The sequence below is a fragment of the Glandiceps talaboti genome, chromosome 13 (genome assembly GCF_964340395.1).
Source record: "Glandiceps talaboti chromosome 13, keGlaTala1.1, whole genome shotgun sequence".
Classification (NCBI taxonomy): domain Eukaryota; kingdom Metazoa; phylum Hemichordata; class Enteropneusta; family Spengelidae; genus Glandiceps; species Glandiceps talaboti.
Window position 1 is genome coordinate 22,554,869 of NC_135561.1, and position 23,524 is coordinate 22,578,392.

A 23,524-nucleotide genomic window follows, 5' to 3' on the forward strand; every position below is an offset into this window, starting at 1 on the left:
GTAAACTATCACTTTAGTTACAGTGTCTACAATAATGTCCTACTATTGGTGGGTAAACTATCACTTTAGTTACAGTGTCTACAATAATGTCCTACTATTGGTGGGTAAACTATCACTTTAGTTATAGTGTCTACAATAATGTCCTACTATTGGTGGGTAAACTATCACTTTAGTTATAGTGTCTACAATAATGTCCTACTATTGGTGGGTAAACTATCACTTTAGTTATAGTGTCTACAATAATGTCCTACTATTGGTGGGTAAACTATCACTTTAGTTATAGTGTCTACAATAATGTCCTACTATTGGTGGGTAAACTATCACTTTAGTTATAGTGTCTACAATAATGTCCTACTATTGGTGGGTAAACTATCACTTTAGTTATAGTGTCTACAATAATGTCCTACTATTGGTGGGTAAACTATCACTTTAGTTATAGTGTCTACAATAATGTCCTACTATTGGTGGGTAAACAATCACTTTAGTTATAGTGTCTACAATAATGTCCTACTATTGGTGGGTAAACTATCACTTTAGTTATAGTGTCTACAATAATGTCCTACTATTGGTGGGTAAACTATCACTTTAGTTATAGTGTCTACAATAATGTCCTACTATTGGTGGGTAAACTATCACTTTAGTTATAGTGTCTACAATAATGTCCTACTATTGGTGGGTAAACTATCACTTTAGTTACAGTGTCTACAATAATGCCCTACTATTGGTGGGTAAACTATCACTTTAGTTACAGTGTCTACAATAATGTCCTACTATTGGTGGGTAAACTATCACTTTAGTTACAGTGTCTACAATAATGTCCTACTATTGGTGGGTAAACTATCACTTTAGTTATAGTGTCTACAATAATGTCCTACTATTGGTGGGTAAACTATCACTTTAGTTATAGTGTCTACAATAATGTCCTACTATTGGTGGGTAAACTATCACTTTAGTTATAGTGTCTACAATAATGTCCTACTATTGGTGGGTAAACTATCACTTTAGTTATAGTGTCTACAATAATGTCCTACTATTGGTGGGTAAACTATCACTTTAGTTATAGTGTCTACAATAATGTCCTACTATTGGTGGGTAAACTATCACTTTAGTTATAGTGTCTACAATAATGTCCTACTATTGGTGGGTAAACTATCACTTTAGTTATAGTGTCTACAATAATGTCCTACTATTGGTGGGTAAACAATCACTTTAGTTATAGTGTCTACAATAATGTCCTACTATTGGTGGGTAAACTATCACTTTAGTTATAGTGTCTACAATAATGTCCTACTATTGGTGGGTAAACTATCACTTTAGTTATAGTGTCTACAATAATGTCCTACTATTGGTGGGTAAACTATCACATCACACATCCATTGGCACTAAGATTTGAATGTTCACATGGACTATTTAAATACAATACAAGATGAGACAAGTGAAAGGAAATCAAAAATCAGACTTACAGATATATTGTATGCTGTGGCTGCTTCTTTCTGTTTTTTTTGCAGTCTACTTCCTTTCCATGCACCACTTTCACTGGTGGATTTCTTTGACTCAAAGTATTTCAGGTCTACTGATACTTCACTAAACTTGTCTCTGTCAAACTAGTCGATGTCCCACAAAATAAACAATAGATTTAAGTCATAATTATAATATGAAATGAAATGATCTAATCACTTGCTTTGAACAATCGGCTGCCAACCCTTATAATATCCAGTAAGTCATGGCTAATAGAATGTGGTGATTTACTTGTAACACCACACACACACACACACACACACACACACACACACACACACACACACACACACACACACACACACACACACACACACACACACACACAAACACAAACGCCACACACACAACAAACACAACACACAATACACAACACACACATGTGCATAACACAACACATACACATAAAACACACCACACATACACACACAAACACACACCACACACACAACACATACATACAACATACAACACACACACACACACACACACGCGCACATACACAAACACACGCCACACACATACAACACATACACACAATACACACAAACACACACATACATACATACATACATGCATACATACAACACATACACACAATACAACACAACACATGCACATAACACACCACACATACACACACACACAACACGTATTCACACAACACATACACACAACACAACACACACATACACACACACAACACATACACACATACACATGCACACAACACATACAAACAACACACACATACACACACAACACAACACAACACAACACAACACAACACAACACAACACAACACAACACAACACAACACAACACAACACAACACATACACAACACATACACACACATACACACACAACACAACACAACACAACACAACACAACACAACACAACACAACACAACACATACACACACATACACACACATACACACACAACACAACACAACACAACACAACACAACACAACACAACACAACACAACACAACACAACACAACACAACACAACACAACACATACACACATACACTGTGTAAAACATTTCCTTATCATCCATTTACTTAATACAAAAATTGGCACTAAGATTTAAATGTTCATATACAATGTCTCACCTGAGAAAGTTTCTGTAAATAAGCTTCAAATCTCTTCAAATTTAGAGTGCCACCCTCATTGATGTATCCTGAAGGTAAAAAGAACAGAGATACTCAGCAACTCTTACATAGTGTTTAAGTTGAAATAGGGGGATGTACATGTATATGGTACATCAGTACACAGTTAAAGCATGAAGACATTACTTGTATATACATTACAATTCTTACCATCTAAGCTTGGAAGAACTTCTATATAGGTTCTGTAGAGCAGGGGTAGTGCATCATGGTTGATATGTAAATCAGGTAAGTGAGGTATGAAGTCATTACCAACAAGGAAACCCATCAACACCCAGTCATCAATTACGTGTTCAAGATCAAATTCAAATGAGAGTTTAGTCTGAAAGAAATCATACAGAATTAGTGTACAGCTAGTCAATGATCTTAATCTATTCTCATCAAACATTAACAGAATGCTATATTGCACTGTATTCTACTGTAAGGTAAGAGTATGTTGTATATTATGTGACAAAATTTAAATGTAAAATGCACAATGTTTGTTTTTTTATTTACTGACCACTGTAACAATTTAATATGGCTGATACTGATAGCAATTATTTCAAATTACAGGAAACATTCAACTGAAAACCAAACCAATGAAGGAATACAGTTTCTGGTAGTCCTGTATCTGACCAGTAGCAGTACATTTGTAGGTGCAAAAATGTGTCCTGAGAGTGTGTGAGGTACCAGCTACTTGTTAATGCCACAGGCCAAGAGAAATTACTGTTACCTTACTGTAACAAGGATGACCTTACAAGGGGACTAAGAGTCACTTAGCGTCTGAATAAAGCCATGCAATGGTTGTCTAACATAGAAATGCTGGACTACATACAATGCAATGCCAATCTATTAGAGATGTCTTGTCCACCTCAAGTAAAGTATCATCTCACTTTGATGAAACAAACTGAATATATACAGGTACTGTTGTACACCCTATGTGTTTTATATATACATATACACCCTATGTGTTTTATATATACATGTACACCCTATGTGTTTTATATATACATATACACCCTATGTGTTTTATATATACATGTACACTCTATGTGTTTTATATATACATGTACATGTACACCCTATGTGTTTTATATATACATGTACACCCTATGTGTTTTATATATACATATACACTCTATGTGTTTTATATATACATGTACACCCTATGTGTTTTATATATACATGTACACCCTATGTGTTTTATATATACATATACACCCTATGTGTTTTATATATACATATACACTCTATGTGTTTTATATATACATATACGCCCTATGTGTTTTATATATACATATACACCCTATGTGTTTTATATATACATATACACCCTATGTGTTTTATATATACATATACACTCTATGTGTTTTATATATACATATACACCCTATGTGTTTTATATATACATATACACCCTATGTGTTTTATATATACATATACACCCTATGTGTTTTATATATACATATACACTCTATGTGTTTTATATATACATGTACACCCTATGTGTTTTATATATACATATACACCCTATGTGTTTTATATATACATATACACTCTATGTGTTTTATATATACATGTACACCCTATGTGTTTTATATATACATGTACACCCTATGTGTTTTATATATACATGTACACCCTATGTGTTTTATATATACATATACACTCTATGTGTTTTATATATACATGTACACCCTATGTGTTTTATATATACATGTACACCCTATGTGTTTTATATATACATGTACACCCTATGTGTTTTATATATACATATACACTCTATGTGTTTTATATATACATGTACACCCTATGTGTTTTATATATACATATACACCCTATGTGTTTTATATATACATGTACACCCTATGTGTTTTATATATACATGTACATGTACACCCTATGTGTTTTATATATACATGTACACCCTATGTGTTTTATATATACATGTACATGTACACCCTATGTGTTTTATATATACATGTACACCCTATGTGTTTTATATATACATGTACACCCTATGTGTTTTATATATACATGTACACTCTATGTGTTTTATATATACATGTACATGTACACCCTATGTGTTTTATATATACATGTACACCCTATGTGTTTTATATATACATGTACACCCTATGTGTTTTATATATGCATGTACACCCTATGTGTTTTATATATACATGTACACCCTATGTGTTTTATATATACATAATTATACACCCTATGTGTTTTATATATATATGTACACCCTATGTGTTTTATATATACATAATTATACACCCTATGTGTTTTATATATACATGTACACCCTATGTGCTTTCTTTAAATCCTAAACTCTGTACAAGTTGGTGTAATTATGCTACTGAAACTGTACAAAATCTTAGGTCCTATTTTGTAGTGGTTCACCCACTGTAGACAACTTGACAGCCATCATTGTGTTATTTTGTGTGTGGTTCCCCCACTGTAGACAACTTGACAGCCATCATTGTGTTATTTTGTGTGTGGTTCCCCCACTGTAGACAACTGGACAGCCATCATTGTGTTATTTTGTGTGTGGTTTTACCTTCAATGTTTGAAATTCAAATTCCAGATATTCCCTGAACAAAGATAAATGAAGTAAATGAAATGTTGTTTCCTCTGGTGTTGGAATTCTCTTCTGTGATTTCTTTCCACCAAATCTAACTTCCTCTCTGAGCAGTGAGAAATGTGGTTCATGAGATGTCAAACCTAGCATCATCTGTAAACAAAGTCACATACAGAATGAATCAAATGAATCAACAAACACATAAATTTACACATTATATTATATGGACTTAGTCACTGTCCTACGTATAACTATAGCCATATATACTATAATATAGACTTATTATAAAATTTAGTGATGGTCTGTATAGCCATATATGGACTTAGTCACTGTCCTATGTATAACTATAGCCATATATAGACTTATTATAAAATTTAGTGATGGTCTGTATAGCCATATATGGACTTAGTCACTGTCCTATGTATAACTATAGCCATATATAGACTTATTATAAAATTTAGTGATGGTCTGTATAGCCATATATGGACTTAGTCACTGTCCTATGTATAACTATAGCCATATATAGACTTATTATAAAATTTAGTGATGGTCTGTATAGCCATATATGGACTTAGTTACTGTCCTATGTATAACTATAGCCATATATAGACTTATTATAAAATTTAGTGATGGTCTGTATAGCCATATATGGACTTAGTCACTGTCCTATGTATAACTATAGCCATATATAGACTTATTATAAAATTTAGTGATGGTCTGTATAGCCATATATGGACTTAGTCACTGTCCTATGTATAACTATAGCCATATATAGACTTATTATAAAATTTAGTGATGGTCTGTATAGCCATATATGGACTTAGTCACTGTCCTATGTATAACTATAGCCATATATAGACTTATTATAAAATTTAGTGATGGTCTGTATAGCCATATATGGACTTAGTCACTGTCCTATGTATAACTATAGCCATATATAGACTTATTATAAAATTTAGTGATGGTCTGTATAGCCATATATGGACTTAGTCACTGTCCTATGTATAACTATAGCCATATATAGACTTATTATAAAATTTAGTGATGGTCTGTATAGCCATATATAGACTTATTATAAAAGGAAAGGTGCAGCTTTTAGTTAAATCATCAAATGCAATAGACAATAGGTCATGAATTTATTTTCACTGAAGCACATTGAGTGTCAACATATCATTATCAGTGAAGGCTTAGTTAGTCAGACTGTCCTTGTCTCATTAGAATTTGCACTATACAATCTCATGTAGTTGATGTCTGTTAATTGGGTCAAGTACCGTAATTCCTCGGGTTTGCGCCCTCACACGGGCAAGCGCCCAGGCCTTTCTTTTTTACAATGTCGACTTTTGGCAAAGAGAGGTCTACTTGGCAACAAGTTAGCATTTGTATAATATTCATACCAATGATAAGGCAGTATGATACCTAAGCTAATAAATGATTGACAAGGTATACTTTTAATCAAAATTCATGTAACTCCCATGGGACAACAGCTGGCGGTTTCCCTCACAATAAATTTGAAGTTGTGCAGGCTACATACGAATAATAATACGCCTTATACTGATTGATCCCCCCCCCCCCCCCAAAATGACAATAATTCCCAATTATTGAATTCTAATCAAAACGTAAATGATCTAATATTTTCGTACCCATTGAACTTACAGAGATCGAGTGAGAAAGGGCTCACTGGAAGACAACACATGACACAATGTAATACTAGTAACACATGGTCTCAATGTGGGTGAGTCTACTATTCATAGATGGGTGGGCCATGACAACGTCTCAGAATGGTTCATTTTTATGTGTACATGTACACCTACTCCAAAATCTATGGTTTTCAAAGTTATCATGTCTATGATTTGCTTCTTTTAAGAAAAAATACAGAAGTAAGATTTTCCATGGCTACGACAGTATCAAACACTAAGTCCCCCTTCTGTCCCTTCCCTTTAGTTTAAAAGTTCAGACGTTGCATGTGATGTTACACTCACAGTACAATCTTTGAAAGCAGAAAGTTTTGTCAGGTAACTGTCCCTCTTGAAAACTAACTACTTGCTTTATTTCATTTTCTTTTGATTGGGTTCATTACCATCAACACAGTGACATGAAGCAATTTTGTCTTCTTTAAAAAAAACGAAGCCCTACCGTGGTGCCATATCTTCTCTGATCTGAACATGTTGAAGAGAACTATGGCTAGACATGTCTTACAGTGCTAGTTTTTTGACGTGGGAGCATGACATGTTGAGTGTACTGTACTGTGTCCATATGAACCTGCGCAGTAATTTTCCACGTAGACACAACAGTGACAAACAAAAATCGCAACATTGGTGTTGCGTCTTTTTACATTGATTGCAACAGGGGTACATGTTATGTATCAGAATAAAAACAATCGGCTCTCAGTACTATGGCGGAAAGCAAAACCTACAACTGGACTATGCATTGTTTTTCAATAAAAATTATCATCATACTGAAGATATTTTATGAAGCTAACTTCCTTCTTTATTTGTTAAAACACCATTTTCAAAGCATTTTATATATTTTCCGTCGGGGGAACTCCAGTAACATGATCAGGGAACCCTGGTAACATTTACTGGCTTACTGGCCTTAAACAAAAACACTGTATAGCCATATACATGTATGGACTTATTATGAAACTTAGTGATGGTCCTATGTATATATTGGAAAATATTTAAACTTACCAAATCTGCATCAAGACCATATAAACAATGCCTTGTATTGGGGTCATAGTCTTCCTGAGCTTTCTCTGATCGTATAAATTCCATGATTTTATGCTCTCCTTCACCAGGTGTCTGTCAATTGTACAAAGTATACACAATCAATAAACTTTGCACATTGTGTTACATTTGTATGTTAGCAATAGGAATAACAAGTCTTCTATGTTGAAATACATGTACGACCCATCATTAACATTAACCTGCTAACTTGTTGATAATTGATGTCTAAAATACAGTCCTACAAATAGATCACACGATGTCACAACATAAGGCGATATTACCGTAATTCCTCAGGTTAGCGCCCTGGGCGGTTTCAAGCCCCCCAGACCCCCAAGTTGGGGTTGGGCGGTTTCCTGCGTACCCTATTTTCGCTGTGACCAAAACAATGCCTCATACATACTATGAGTGTTGCAAATGTGCAGTCTAAATACACTGATCAAAAGCTCCGACAATTCTGACTGGATGATAGATGTCTTGAAACAGAATACACATGTGCTGGAAACATACAATGTTGCAATCTTTCATTTTCACTCAATTCTACTATCAAACCAACACACATTGATAAAAACCATGAGCGGTCCCTTTGATGTAATCTCTGCATTTATTAACATTGATAAAACGATTTTCCAAGTAAAAAGTACCAGACATTGTCGGAAGACATGAAAATTAGAATTTACATTAGGTAATGCAGGAATTGGTAATGGCCTCTCCTCTGTGACAAGCACAGCTGTTTTTAATGTATATTGGATCGTGACACATGATATTGTACATGTAGTATGATGTACCCAGTCCCATGACGATAAAGACGTAATACATGTAAGTGTTGACAACTTTCAATGCATGGTCAGTGAATAGCTCTGCCAGTATCATATACCCAACGTGATTGGGTGAAATTGCTCACTTTTTTGTAAGCTGCGATCCTATTGGTCATATATGACGTAGTGACCTAATTACATTAATTATTTCACAACATGGCGACTTGTAAAAAGACTAGTGTAGCGATCACACTTGGAGGTTGGAATGCGCCGTATACAGTCATCTTATGAAGGGAAATGTACATTTTTAGCAATGTTACATTCCTAGAAAGAATACTGATGTTTCTGTGATGTAAATAGCAGATTGAATTACGACATACTTAGGAAGAATTGAAGCTACGTATGTTGATGTGAGTCCACCCATGTGGAATATGTTTACAGTTACACATCGTTGTATGTACATGTACTACAAAATATACCAATGCATGCCAAGTCAGTCATTTTCTAAATCCTCCAAAATAATATAGATTAAAAAATGAAATTCTTCAGTTGTCCCCCCCCCCCTATTTTGAACTAAATCCCCAAAAATTTTACGCAAAAGGGGGGGGGGGGGGGGGGATCAATCAGTATAAGGCGTATTATTATTCGTATGTAGCCTGCACAACTTCAAATTTATTGTGAGGGAAACCGCCAGCTGTTGTCCCATGGGAGTTACATGAATTTTGATTAAAAGTATACCTTGTCAATCATTTATTAGCTTAGGTATCATACTGCCTTATCATTGGTATGAATATTATACAAATGCTAACTTGTTGCCAAGTAGACCTCTCTTTGCCAAAAGTCGACATTGTAAAAAAGAAAGGCCTGGGCGCTTGCCCGTGTGAGGGCGCAAACCCGAGAAATTACGGTACTTGACCCAATTAACAGACATCAACTACATGTATAGTGCAAATTCTAATTAACAGACATCAACTACATGTATAGTGCAAATTCCAATTAACAGACATCAACTACATGTATAGTGCAAATTCCAATTAACAGACATCAACTACATGTATAGTGCAAATTCCAATTAACAGACATCAACTACATGTATAGTGCAAATTCCAATTAACAGACATCAACTACATGTATAGTGCAAAGTCTAATGAGACAAGGACAGTCTGACTAACTAAGCCTTCACTGATAATGATATGTTGACACTCAATGTGAGTGAAAATAAATTCAAAATATGTTGATTTTCTAATTAGCATTACCTCATGACGTGATAGGTACATTCGTATCCCTTGATAATTAACATTACCTCATGACCTGATAGGTACACTCGTATCCCTTGATAATTAACATTACCTCATGACCTGATAGGTACATTCGTATCCCTTGATAATTAACATTACCTCATGACCTGATAGGTACATTCGTATCCCTTGATAATTAACATTACCTCATGACCTGATAGGTACATTCGTATCCCTTGATAATTAACATTACCTCATGACCTGATAGGTACACTCGTATCCCTTGATAATTAACATTACCTCATGACCTGATAGGTACACTCGTATCCCTTGATAATTAACATTACCTCATGACCTGATAGGTACATTCGTATCCCTTGATAATTAACATTACCTCATGACCTGATAGGTACACTCGTATCCCTTGATAATTAACATTACCTCATGACCTGATAGGTACACTCGTACCCCCTGCCACATCTTATCATCTGTCACCTTCTTGTGGACAAAATACTTGAGCTGTTCATGAAGTCTTGCCATAAACTCAGTACCGGGAGTGATGCAATTGGAATCAAATCGTTTTTCTGTTGGCAATGTCTCACCCTTCTGCAGTGCCTTCTTCTCCTGCTCTTCTGCAACACGAGCAGACCTACAAACATATTATAGACTAAGCATCTGTATAAAGTACTAATCAAGTACATACATGTATATACGTACGTACGTACGTACGTACCTACGTACGTACATACGTACGTACGTACGTACGTACGTACGTACAAGTATTTGGCCCAAAATTACTTTTCATCACATAGTGGCCTAATTTACATACCATTCATTCCAGTCAGTATGTCTTGAACTATGAAATGACAACACACCATAAGTAACACCCATACAAATTCCCATGGTCATCAGCCAACCAGTTTATTTTTCTTAATTTTAAGCCAAAATTTTCACTCTTACAGACAGCGACAGATAGAGATACTGTGTCGTAATTAATATGTGATCCACTCCTGAACATAAGGTTTATTCTTCCTACAATGTTTTGCTGTAAATGTACTAACCTAGGCTACAGACATGGTACATGTTTTCAATGTAGTGTTACAGAGTTAAATGTTCTAACCTAGGTTATAGACATGGTACATGTTTTCAATGTAGTGTTACAGAGTTAAATGTACTAACCTAGGTTATAGACATGGTACATGTTTTCAATGTAGTGTTACAGAGTTAAATGTACTAACCTAGGCTACAGACATGGTACATGTTTTCAATGTAGTGTTACAGAGTTAAATGTACTAACCTAGGCTACAGACATGGTACATGTTTTCAATGTAGTGTTACAGAGTTAAATGTACTAACCTAGGCTACAGACATGGTACATGTTTTCAATGTAGTGTTACAGAGTTAAATGTACTAACCTAGGTTATAGACATGGTACATGTTTTCAATGTATAGTGTTACAGAGTTAAATGTACTAACCTAGGCTACAGACATGGTACATGTTTTCAATGTAGTGTTACAGAGTTAAATGTACTAACCTAGGCTACAGACATGGTACATGTTTTCAATGTAGTGTTACAGAGTTAAATGTTCTAACCTAGGTTATAGACATGGTACATGTTTTCAATGTAGTGTTACAGAGTTAAATGTTCTAACCTAGGTTATAGACATGGAACATGATTTCAATGTATAGTGTTACAGAGTTAAATGTACTAACCTAGGCTACAGACATGGTACATGTTTTCAATGTAGTGTTACAGAGTTAAATGTTCTAACCTAGGTTATAGACATGGTACATGTTTTCAATGTAGTGTTACAGAGTTAAATGTTCTAACCTAGGTTATAGACATGGAACATGATTTCAATGTATAGTGTTACAGAGTTAAATGTACTAACCTAGGCTACAGACATGGTACATGTTTTCAATGTAGTGTTACAGAGTTAAATGTACTAACCTAGGTTATAGACATGGTACATGTTTTCAATGTAGTGTTACAGAGTTAAATGTACTAACCTAGGTTATAGACATGGTACATGTTTTCAATGTAGTGTTACAGAGTTAAATGTACTAACCTAGGTTATAGACATGGTACATGTTTTCAATGTAGTGTTACAGAGTTAAATGTTCTAACCTAGGTTATAGACATGGTACATGTTTTCAATGTAGTGTTACAGAGTTAAATGTACTAACCTAGGCTACAGACATGGTACATGTTTTCAATGTAGTGTTACAGAGTTAAATGTACTAACCTAGGTTATAGACATGGTACATGTTTTCAATGTAGTGTTACAGAGTTAAATGTACTAACCTAGGCTACAGACATGGTACATGTTTTCAATGTAGTGTTACAGAGTTAAATGTTCTAACCTAGGTTATAGACATAGTACATGTTTTCAATGTAGTGTTACAGAGTTAAATGTACTAACCTAGGCTACAGACATGGTACATGTTTTCAATGTAGTGTTACAGAGTTAAATGTACTAACCTAGGCTACAGACATGGTACATGTTTTCAATGTAGTGTTACAGAGTTAAATGTACTAACCTAGGTTATAGACATAGTACATGTTTTCAATGTAGTGTTACAGAGTTAAATGTACTAACCTAGGTTATAGACATAGTACATGTTTTCAATGTAGTGTTACAGAGTTAAATGTACTAACCTAGGTTATAGACATAGTACATGTTTTCAATGTAGTGTTACAGAGTTAAATGTACTAACCTAGGTTATAGACATGGTACATGTTTTCAATGTAGTGTTACAGAGTTAAATGTACTAACCTAGGCTACAGACATGGTACATGTTTTCAATGTAGTGTTACAGAGTTAAATGTACTAACCTAGGTTATAGACATAGTACATGTTTTCAATGTAGTGTTACAGAGTTAAATGTACTAACCTAGGCTACAGACATGGTACATGTTTTCAATGTAGTGTTACAGAGTTAAATGTACTAACCTAGGCTATAGACATAGTACATGTTTTCAATGTAGTGTTACAGAGTTAAATGTACTAACCTAGGTTATAGACATAGTACATGTTTTCAATGTAGTGTTACAGAGTTAAATGTACTAACCTAGGTTATAGACATGGTACATGTTTTCAATGTAGTGTTACAGAGTTAAATGTACTAACCTAGGCTACAGACATGGTACATGTTTTCAATGTAGTGTTACAGAGTTAAATGTACTAACCTAGGTTATAGACATAGTACATGTTTTCAATGTAGTGTTACAGAGTTAAATGTACTAACCTAGGTTATAGACATGGTACATGTTTTCAATGTAGTGTTACAGAGTTAAATGTACTAACCTAGGCTACAGACATGGTACATGTTTTCAATGTAGTGTTACAGAGTTAATGTACTAACCTAGGTTATAGACATAGTACATGTTTTCAATGTAGTGTTACAGAGTTAAATGTACTAACCTAGGCTACAGACATGGTACATGTTTTCAATGTAGTGTTACAGAGTTAAATGTACTAACCTAGGCTATAGACATAGTACATGTTTTCAATGTAGTGTTACAGAGTTAAATGTACTAACCTAGGTTATAGACATAGTACATGTTTTCAATGTAGTGTTACAGAGTTAAATGTACTAACCTAGGCTACAGACATGGTACATGTTTTCAATGTAGTGTTACAGAGTTAAATGTACTAACCTAGGTTATAGACATGGTACATGTTTTCAATGTAGTGTTACAGAGTTAAATGTACTAACCTAGGCTACAGACATGGTACATGTTTTCAATGTAGTGTTACAGAGTTAAATGTACTAACCTAGGTTATAGACATAGTACATGTTTTCAATGTAGTGTTACAGAGTTAAATGTACTAACCTAGGTTATAGACATAGTACATGTTTTCAATGTAGTGTTACAGAGTTAAATGTACTAACCTAGGTTATAGACATGGTACATGTTTTCAATGTAGTGTTACAGAGTTAAATGTACTAACCTAGGTTATAGACATAGTACATGTTTTCAATGTAGTGTTACAGAGTTAAATGTACTAACCTAGGTTATAGACATAGTACATGTTTTCAATGTACAATGTATAGTGTTACAGAGTTAAATGTTCTAACCTAGGTTATAGACATAGTACATGTTTTCAATGTAGTGTTACAGAGTTAAATGTTCTAACCTAGGTTATAGACATAGTACATGTTTTCAATGTAGTGTTACAGAGTTAAATGTTCTAACCTAGGTTATAGACATAGTACATGTTTTCAATGTAGTGTTACAGAGTTAAATGTACTAACCTAGGCTACAGACATGGTACATGTTTTCAATGTAGTGTTACAGAGTTAAATGTACTAACCTAGGTTATAGACATAGTACATGTTTTCAATGTAGTGTTACAGAGTTAAATGTACTAACCTAGGCTACAGACATGGTACATGTTTTCAATGTAGTGTTACAGAGTTAAATGTACTAACCTAGGTTATAGACATGGTACATGTTTTCAATGTAGTGTTACAGAGTTAAATGTACTAACCTAGGTTATAGACATGGTACATGTTTTCAATGTAGTGTTACAGAGTTAAATGTACTAACCTAGGTTATAGACATGGTACATGTTTTCAATGTAGTGTTACAGAGTTAAATGTACTAACCTAGGTTATAGACATGGTACATGTTTTCAATGTAGTGTTACAGAGTTAAATGTTCTAACCTAGGTTATAGACATGGTACATGTTTTCAATGTAGTGTTACAGAGTTAAATGTTCTAACCTAGGTTATAGACATGGTACATGTTTTCAATGTAGTGTTACAGAGTTAAATGTACTAACCTAGGCTACAGACATGGAACATGTTTTCAATGTATAGTGTTACAGAGTTAAATGTTCTAACCTAGGTTATAGACATAGTACATGTTTTCAATGTACAATGTATAGTGTTACAGAGTTAAATGTTCTAACCTAGGTTATAGACATGGTACATGTTTTCAATGTAGTGTTACAGAGTTAAATGTACTAACCTAGGCTACAGACATGGTACATGTTTTCAATGTATAGTGTTACAGAGTTACAGATGTCACCATATGACACAATACAAGTGCATATCAATGTGAGCATAATGTAGCCATCTTGAAACAAGGAAAAAAAAGTTATGAAATATACACATATTCTCTCACCTGAACCTTCTGCCTCTTTGTTGATTCATCTTGGCACGAGGTGCGACACCATCCACTGCCATGAAGAAAACTTTGCATGGTTTCACAATTCGGAAAAGTACCTATATCACAGACAAAGGATTTGTATTTGTTATTAACATACATTACATATTAACATCATATGAGTATCAATTATACACTATTAACAACATACTGTTAATTTGGTAGTCTAGATACATGTTTAGTAGTCTGTATGCCCTGGACTACTGTTAATTTGGAAGTCTAGATACAATGTTTAGTAGTCTATGTGTCCTGGTCTACTGCTAATTTGGTAGTCTAGATAGTAGTCTATGTGTCCTGGTCTACTGCTAATTTGGTAGTCTAGATAGTCATGATAGTAGTCTATGTCTCCTGGACTACTGCTAATTTGGTAGTCTAGACACAATGTTAAGTAGTCTGTGTGTCCTGGACTAGTTTTTTAAATACATGTATGCAAATATTAAAGTGGACATGCAAAGGTAATTATGTTTATTTTGCCATAAAAATAAATGAAATTGCATTCATACCTCTAAATATTGCGCGCATTGGCAAGAAAGTCGCAAAAATACTTGCCCCCTTAATCCCCTGTGCTTCGACTAACTTCGGCACCGCAACCAGCTCACGAAAGGTGTCGAGGTCCCACGTGTTACAAAAGCCTTCTAAGCCTTTGTGTAATGTTTACTTATGAATTACTAATTACGCTTGCCATATAGTATTATCTGTAACTGTACATATTGTGGTGTACCAGTTTAGTCTTCCGACAACAATGGTTCCTTGGTGTTTTGTCGGCAGCACCCGCAGTGAAACATCACCCTACACACATTTCCGAGTGAGAACTGAGTAGGTAATAATGGGTCAAGGCAGTTGAAATCACGTAAAAACTGGACAGTGACGCCATACAGTGAAAGTCGGTAAATGTTACCGGGGCCGGGGTTCTCCACGCCACCGGTGTAGCCATGATCAAAGCGAAAAAAGGAAGACAAATAAAATAATTTGAAATGACGTTTTCAAGAAAGCAAGTCAGCTTCATAACATATTTTCATTACGATAGCATTTGTTTTTAAACAATGCGTAGTCCGATTGTATGTTTTGATTTCCATGTTGCTGGGAGTCGATCGTTTTCATTGTGATACGTACATCACATACATCGTCGGAATCATATCAAAGTAAAAAAGACGCAACGCTCATTATAATGTTGCTATTTTTGTTTCCATTACGGCCGGCTTCAGTGAACATGGGCCGTGCTTTGAAAGAAGATAAAACCACTTCATGTCACTGTGTGGATGGTAATGAACGCAGTAAAAAATGAAATAAAGTACGTGTACACATAGCTTTCAAGAGGGACGGTTATCCAACAAAACGTTCTGCTCTAACAAATTTGTGGGCCTACTTTCGCGAAGATTTTGAATGGTCATAGATTGAATGTACTGTTACCACACATGCTACATTTGAACAACTTGAGAGAATATTATGGGGAACTCCAATCTGATTAAAATCCGATGTGGTGAAAGCGGCTAGATGTCCTTATTTACCTCTATTCATCGTGTTGTGACGTTTGTTTTGTTCGGAGTGATCGCCACCATTCGGTGCTCTGTGGCTGAGCCAAGAGTGCCTCATTTTTCGCGCAATTTCTCGTGTTAGAATTATATTGTACTATTACAAACCCGATTTCCTTTATTTTTATGGCAAAATAAACATAATTACGAAAAAAAGTATGCACATATGTACCTTTGCATGTACACTTTAAATATACATGTATAAGTTTGAATTATCATTTGATTTACCTCAATGTAGTGGAAAATATCTCGGAATATTTTTTCCTCAGAAATCCTGAAATGTGGGTCGTCATCATTTGGATGAGAGCATATATGAATAATTCCATTCATATCAAGGTACAAGTTGTCAAATTCTGGAATCTGAAAATAGAAAGAAAACAATTGATGAAATTGATCAGAGGAATATTGTCATTTTATTTACATTTAAATGTGACTCACTGGTCAAAGTGGATTACAATATACAGCAAAACACCGTCCATCTTCTACAAGTATACATTGTATCTTCAGTGTATACCTTCTATACATGTATCTTCCAAGTTATATTACTATACCTGTGGGCAATTGAGAGTACAATCATTCCATATGTTTGTATTGTATACTGGAATATTTACAATGCATACTTATTTTTACATACATGTAATGAGAGACATGAATCAATAACTGCAATGTAATTTACATGTATTGGACCATGACTCACACCATGGATTATACATTTGTACTTCCCATGCTCACACTATTGGCTAAGGACACAAGATTGGCTGGTAATATGTAAGAGACTTACATGGCTTACATGAAATCATTGCTTAATATTTATAATTACAATATTATAATTTACATGGGCTAAACAAAATGCACTAGCATCCAAAAGCTGTGAAGTTCCTCCCCTTCTATTGTGGTTTATTTTTGTCACTGACATGACATGTCTCTCAACATAAAATCGCTCTGTGAGAAGCATCGTAGGTGATGTGTAATCACCATATATGTAGGAACCAAGTGTAAACTTGACAAAGGAATGGATAGTTCAGACAAATTGGTGTACACTGTTAGTCAAAGCATGAATGTCATTAGACTGTTAGAATGTCATTTTGTTCAGCCCTATCAGGCTTCTTAACCACATGAAGACTGGCTGATAACATGTCACGAATGTCTGTACCTTAATGTCATGACAGAATAGAATATCATTGTATACTTTTCTCCTCTACTGACAAAATGTGGTACTGATGTTTACCCATGTACATGTACTTTCAAATACAGCAGTGATGATGTGTCAAATCAGTTTGTGTGTTCATTGGTGTGTACATGTTAATGAAGGGCTAGAAAGTGAATGTCACATGTGTTGGGCATAGTGCATGTAACGAAAACCATGGCATTGAGGTAGGAAGGACTGTGTTTCTTAGCTTTCTACCTCAATTTCAACTCTCTCGATTTTAGTCAAATTAGTGTATCAGATTTCTGGGCAGATTATTTGTTATATTTTTCAGTATCTGTTAATGTCTAAGGTCTGATTTTCCTACCAAAACAAGACAGGGATAAACCATACCCCACTGAAAAGTCAGTATACATTGTACAATGTATTGGACACACAATGTGTTTAGATAATTAGTATCACATTATCTTTTATAAATCACCACATCACACTAATCCATGACAATGGTACCTGGTAATCCAAACAAACTTTGTACTTTTAATATCATTTTCAATCTCAGTCGGAGAAGACACAGTAAGTTTTTGCGCGGATGGAAATTGAGATGAATGATGCCATGGGCGCACAAATAGACCTTACATGTACCCTAATGAGAAAGCCCCTTTGTGTCCATCACTCATCTCAATTTCCATTCAGGCAAAACATGTAATATGATTTACATTTTTTTTGCAATGCATGTACACATAAGTTATACTGAATAGATCTGCACTTTACCACATGATTTTAAAAGAGTTGAAAATGGGGCGAGTTGAAATGGGATGGGTTGAAATTGGGTTGAAGTGAATCAAAATCATTCAGTCAACCATTAGTCTAGTTCCTATACGATATGAATTATGATTACTAATCCTTCTCCACTAATACATCCATGCTACAATCACCTCCACTCATATCATGCTACAATCATCTCCACTCATATCATGCTACAATTACCTCCACTCATATCATGCTATAATCACCTCCACTCATATCATGCTACAATTACCTCCACTCATATCATGCTATAATCACCTCCACTCATATCATGCTACAATTACCTCCACTCATATCATGCTATAATCACCTCCACTCATATCATGCTACAATCACCTCCACTCATATCATGCTATAATCACCTCCACTCATATCATGCTACAATTACCTCCACTCATATCATGCTATAATCACCTCCACTCATATCATGCTACAATTACCTCCACTCATATCATGGTACAATCACCTCCACTCATATCATGCTACAATCACCTCCACTCATATCATGCTACAATCACCTCCACTCATATCATGCTACAATTACCTCCACTCATATCATGCTATAATCACCTCCACTCATATCATGCTACAATCACCTCCACTCATATCATGCTATAATCACCTCCACTCATATCATGCTATAATCACCTCCACTCATATCATGCTACAATCACCTCCACTCATATCATGCTATAATCACCTCCACTCATATCATGCTACAATCACCTCCACTCATATCATGCTACAATCACCTCCACTCATATCATGCTACAATCACCTCCACTCATATCATGCTACAATTACCTCCACTCATATCATGCTACAATCACCTCCACTCATATCATGCTACAATCACCTCCACTCATATCATGCTACAATTACCTCCACTCATATCATGCTACAATTACCTCCACTCATATCATGGTACAATTACCTCCACTCATATCATGCTACAATCACCTCCACTCATATCATGCTACAATCACCTCCACTCATATCATGCTACAATTACCTCCACTCATATCATGCTACAATTACCTCCACTCATATCATGCTATAATCACCTCCACTCATATCATGCTACAATCACCTCCACTCATATCATGCTACAATCACCTCCACTCATATCATGGTCCAAGTTACTAAAAATAAAGGCTAACTGCTAGTCTATCTGCTAGACCTCGGATGTTCTTCCGATAGAATACGACACACGCCCAAACATCACTATCGAGGATGGAACATCCAAGGTCTAGCAAATGTCATCAAGATATAAATAACTGCCAATCAGAGAACCGTATTAGCGACAAACATAGAGGACAATAGCTAATTTTTCATGCATATTCATCTTAAGGAGGGGCTTGTAAAAATAACCACCAATGCGTTAACTAAAATGTGTGAATGACAACATCAAACACTCATCAAACACAATTACCATAAACTGATAAGACATAGTAATGACGTAAATGTGTTTGTCAACACCTGCATGCAGAGATTGAATATATTAAAGTATATATATGCATACATGGCCCAACCCACCGCTCAATGTAATCTCAATGGAATGTCCGGTCTGAAAATGACATTTGCTAGACTGTTCGGGCAAGCCCTCACTACAAACTTCGTTCGCTTATAGTATCGAAAGAAAGCCTGAATGTCTAGTAGCAAGACTAGCTAACTGCCTGCTGAGGTATGTAATTCGCCCAAAACTGACCAAGTACGGGCAGAGTTACGAGCTCGTAAGTCTCAAGTACGAGTGACGTCATATTCTTGTAGTTGGCCTAATTTTCGATGAGTACGCAGAGGACTCACGCTTGTCGTATTCCGCGAGTACGTGGCGAATATCCGAATTGATTGGTCATCCGAACTGACTACGTGTCCCCCGGAAAAATATATTGTTCTGATATCAAAGTAATGTTTCAGTAAAAATTTTAAGTTTGATGAATGACGATCGACTTGTGAATGAGCGCGGTTTGTCTTGGAGCTACAGTGTGTATTGTTTGTAAACAATCACTGTCCACCACTTGAATGACGTGATGTTAATGACGTACGGTAAAACAAAAGACGGCTACATCGAGTGCATTGGAACGATCACACCTTCAATAACATCTCAATAAAGTTGTTCTCCAATTGACCGCCCCGTTGTCTTTTGTATGATTCATAAAAGATTTGAAATGATTGTGAAATGGTGAGAACGGCATGTCACACTCTGACTATAGTGGCGACTTTCAAACAACTTGTCGGCATGAGATGTAACGCAATCATTGATGATTGACAGTGTGATACCGAAAAGATGATTGTCGGTCAGAAGTGAAAGGAGTTTCGTTTCTTTTTCCAATAAAGATTTTCAAAGGTGTAAAACTTTGTCAGCTTCGGCCTACCTATAAATCTGCGATGTCTAGGAAGGAATCCTCACTCCATCGTGAAACTTAAGATAAAGTCGAAAACGATGTCCCGTGTGAACCAGTACCATTGCACGGCGAAGCAGCAGCTATGCTTTCTCCGTGTTTGTTATGACTAGAGTCGCAGCCTGATTGTGAACCTACCCAGTTGTTATTGCTCCATAGTTTACACAGAAAAGCAGCAGACAGCCGTGCAATGAAACAGAAACCCCTGACTTCGTTTTTCTGAACTTCATTTTTTTCTCATTGAGTGGCTAAATTGCGGACACATCGTTTTGTACACATTGATACAATTTGATTACATTTACATGTCAGTGAATATTATTTTATAGATGCAACCATGACAACAATGCGTTCTTATCAGCTGTCCACCACGTCGTCGTCTTTCTTGTAAATACGTTTTTTGATTTCTTCTACACATATTCAATTCGTTTTCCTATTATATTCAACTCTTTATTTAGTTTTAGTATTAAATAAGTACATGTGTAAGTGTGATATGCAGCGTACGTGTACGTTCATTCTGTATGAGTGCGACCTTTTGACCCCGCCCGTCCCATCTCGATGCAGATCGCATATCCGAACTGACCGCATATCCACTAAATGCATGTCCCCGTTAGCGTTCGGATAATCGACGTCACTCGTATTTCAGACTTACGAGCTCGTTACGTCACCCGTATATATATACGTTCAGACGTCACTCGTTCTTGAGACTTGCGAGCTCGTAACTCTGCCCGTACTTGGTCAGTTTTGGGCCAATTACTTACATGGCCTGCTGGGCCAAGGGTAAACAATGCATGTCAGTAGTAATCTATCACAAACTAACAGGCTGTTGTAATTGGTTACTTCCTTCACATAATTGCTACTTGTTATAATATTACTATGGAAATCTACCTCCAGCCTAAAACTAAATTATGTGAGGATGCGATAATGTCATCATGTCTACATGTATATCAATGCTGTCGGAGTGAGCACAGATTTGTGCTAGAGCAATGGCTTTGACAATACGTGAGTAGAGATGACCAAAACAGAAGAAAAGAACCTCAAAATGATTACAAACGCTACAATTATTGCAGCTACTTGACTACCGTGAAATCCTGGGACATCATCTGTGTAATAAGCAGTAACGTTGTACGTTAAGTTGGTGCCAGACACCTGTACAGGCTGTAGGTTGTCAAGTATGTGATATTAATTAATTAAAATAAAAAATCACAAGTCTTCCTTTATGTCCATTTAAGTCTATTCACTGGTCAGTGGTAAATAAACTAGCAACTTACACCATGGTAGTTGGAAGGACCTACACCTATCACCTATCAACTGATTTTAACTTTCGTTTTAGTGACTATCGTTTCACTATTTATTATGTCTATCCATTGGTCATGTGCTAAATAAACAAATAATGTCTACCGGTATTCCCTGTTTACTACCATTTTCAAAGAGTGGTAGTCAAAGTGACTACCTACAACAACAAAGAGTTAATTTCAAGCCCTGTATATAATAGCATAGAGGCATAATTGTGAGAATCGAGTTCCGTACTAGTAGTAGTACATTTACTGTACTCCTCCGTCCAGTTTGATATACGACTTAACCTGCACCGTGCACGTACCTGATTTTCTCGCACAACTTCGCTAAGGCAAGGATATCTTTCGCTAATCCATCGATAAAACTTTGGGACTCCCATCGTTTCGGTTAATCTGTTTAAATGCTTGCTGTCTGTTAAATGGAACAATCTGTGACCCCTTGCTGGTCAACTTTACTGTATTTGTGCAGTGCAGTATTGCACCATTCACGATCAATGTACTTCGACAGCTTCGAGGAAACAAACCCAGATGTGGGTCAAAGGTTATGGGTTACCTCGTTTTTCTATCCCACACGAGTTGATTTGATTGGTTACAAGACTAGCGCAGGGAAGTTAAGGACTTTGTCTTTTCTCGGGGAAAATGGATGTAAAACATTAGAACAGCAACATGTTGCAGATATATGCGTGATTTAGACGAATATTCTGGCAATGATTATTGATAAAAACGGAAAAGTTTCGTAATTTTAGCTATTTGTCCTCAGACATGACGTGCTTATAAGCCAATCAACGTTCTTCTACGGAATAAGCGTGTCTCATGTCGCAGAGCATTTTGGGGCATGGAGGCCGAGGATATTTACATATTATTACATATTTACACACAGACAAGTACACCATATTCACATTCATATTCATATTCAGAATCAGAATCAGAATCAGATAGATAGAAGTCAGTGCGCGAAACTCAGATGCTTGCTATTGCTAGAGGGAATGTGACTCACTGTGCGGCGCACGGCTGGCTTTGTAGTGTTATGTTGAAATGTTGCATGATAGAAACAAATAAACTGAGAACACACACATTACTCCTAAACTGGTCCTACAATACACATATATGAACAAAATAAAATACACAGTAGAATAGAATCTTTATATCATGATCGTTAAGAAAAACTACATTTCTTCCAAACAAACTAG

General features: G+C 35.7%; 1 protein-coding gene across 5 annotated transcripts in view; it reads right to left on the reverse strand.

The window, feature by feature from the left end:
* The window catches only part of LOC144444525 (5'-3' exoribonuclease 1-like), a 122,429-nt gene extending 99,588 nt beyond the window's left edge, over positions 1-22,841 (reverse strand). For all 5 annotated transcript variants that reach the window (XR_013481853.1, XR_013481854.1, XR_013481851.1 and 2 more), the window contains exons 1-9: positions 22,640-22,841; positions 16,915-17,046; positions 15,113-15,213; positions 10,418-10,625; positions 7,948-8,058; positions 5,240-5,413; positions 2,848-3,016; positions 2,641-2,708; positions 1,464-1,604 (exon numbers count right to left, since the gene is read on the reverse strand). Coding sequence is in view for 1 of the 5 variants with exons in the window: in XM_078133968.1 (XP_077990094.1) it covers positions 1,464-1,604; positions 2,641-2,708; positions 2,848-3,016; positions 5,240-5,413; positions 7,948-8,058; positions 10,418-10,625; positions 15,113-15,213; positions 16,915-17,046; positions 22,640-22,714 (1,179 nt within the window). In the remaining 4 variants the exon portion in view is untranslated. The remainder of the gene's footprint in view (positions 1-1,463; positions 1,605-2,640; positions 2,709-2,847; positions 3,017-5,239; positions 5,414-7,947; positions 8,059-10,417; positions 10,626-15,112; positions 15,214-16,914; positions 17,047-22,639) is intronic.
* Positions 22,842-23,524: the final 683 nt, after the last annotated feature.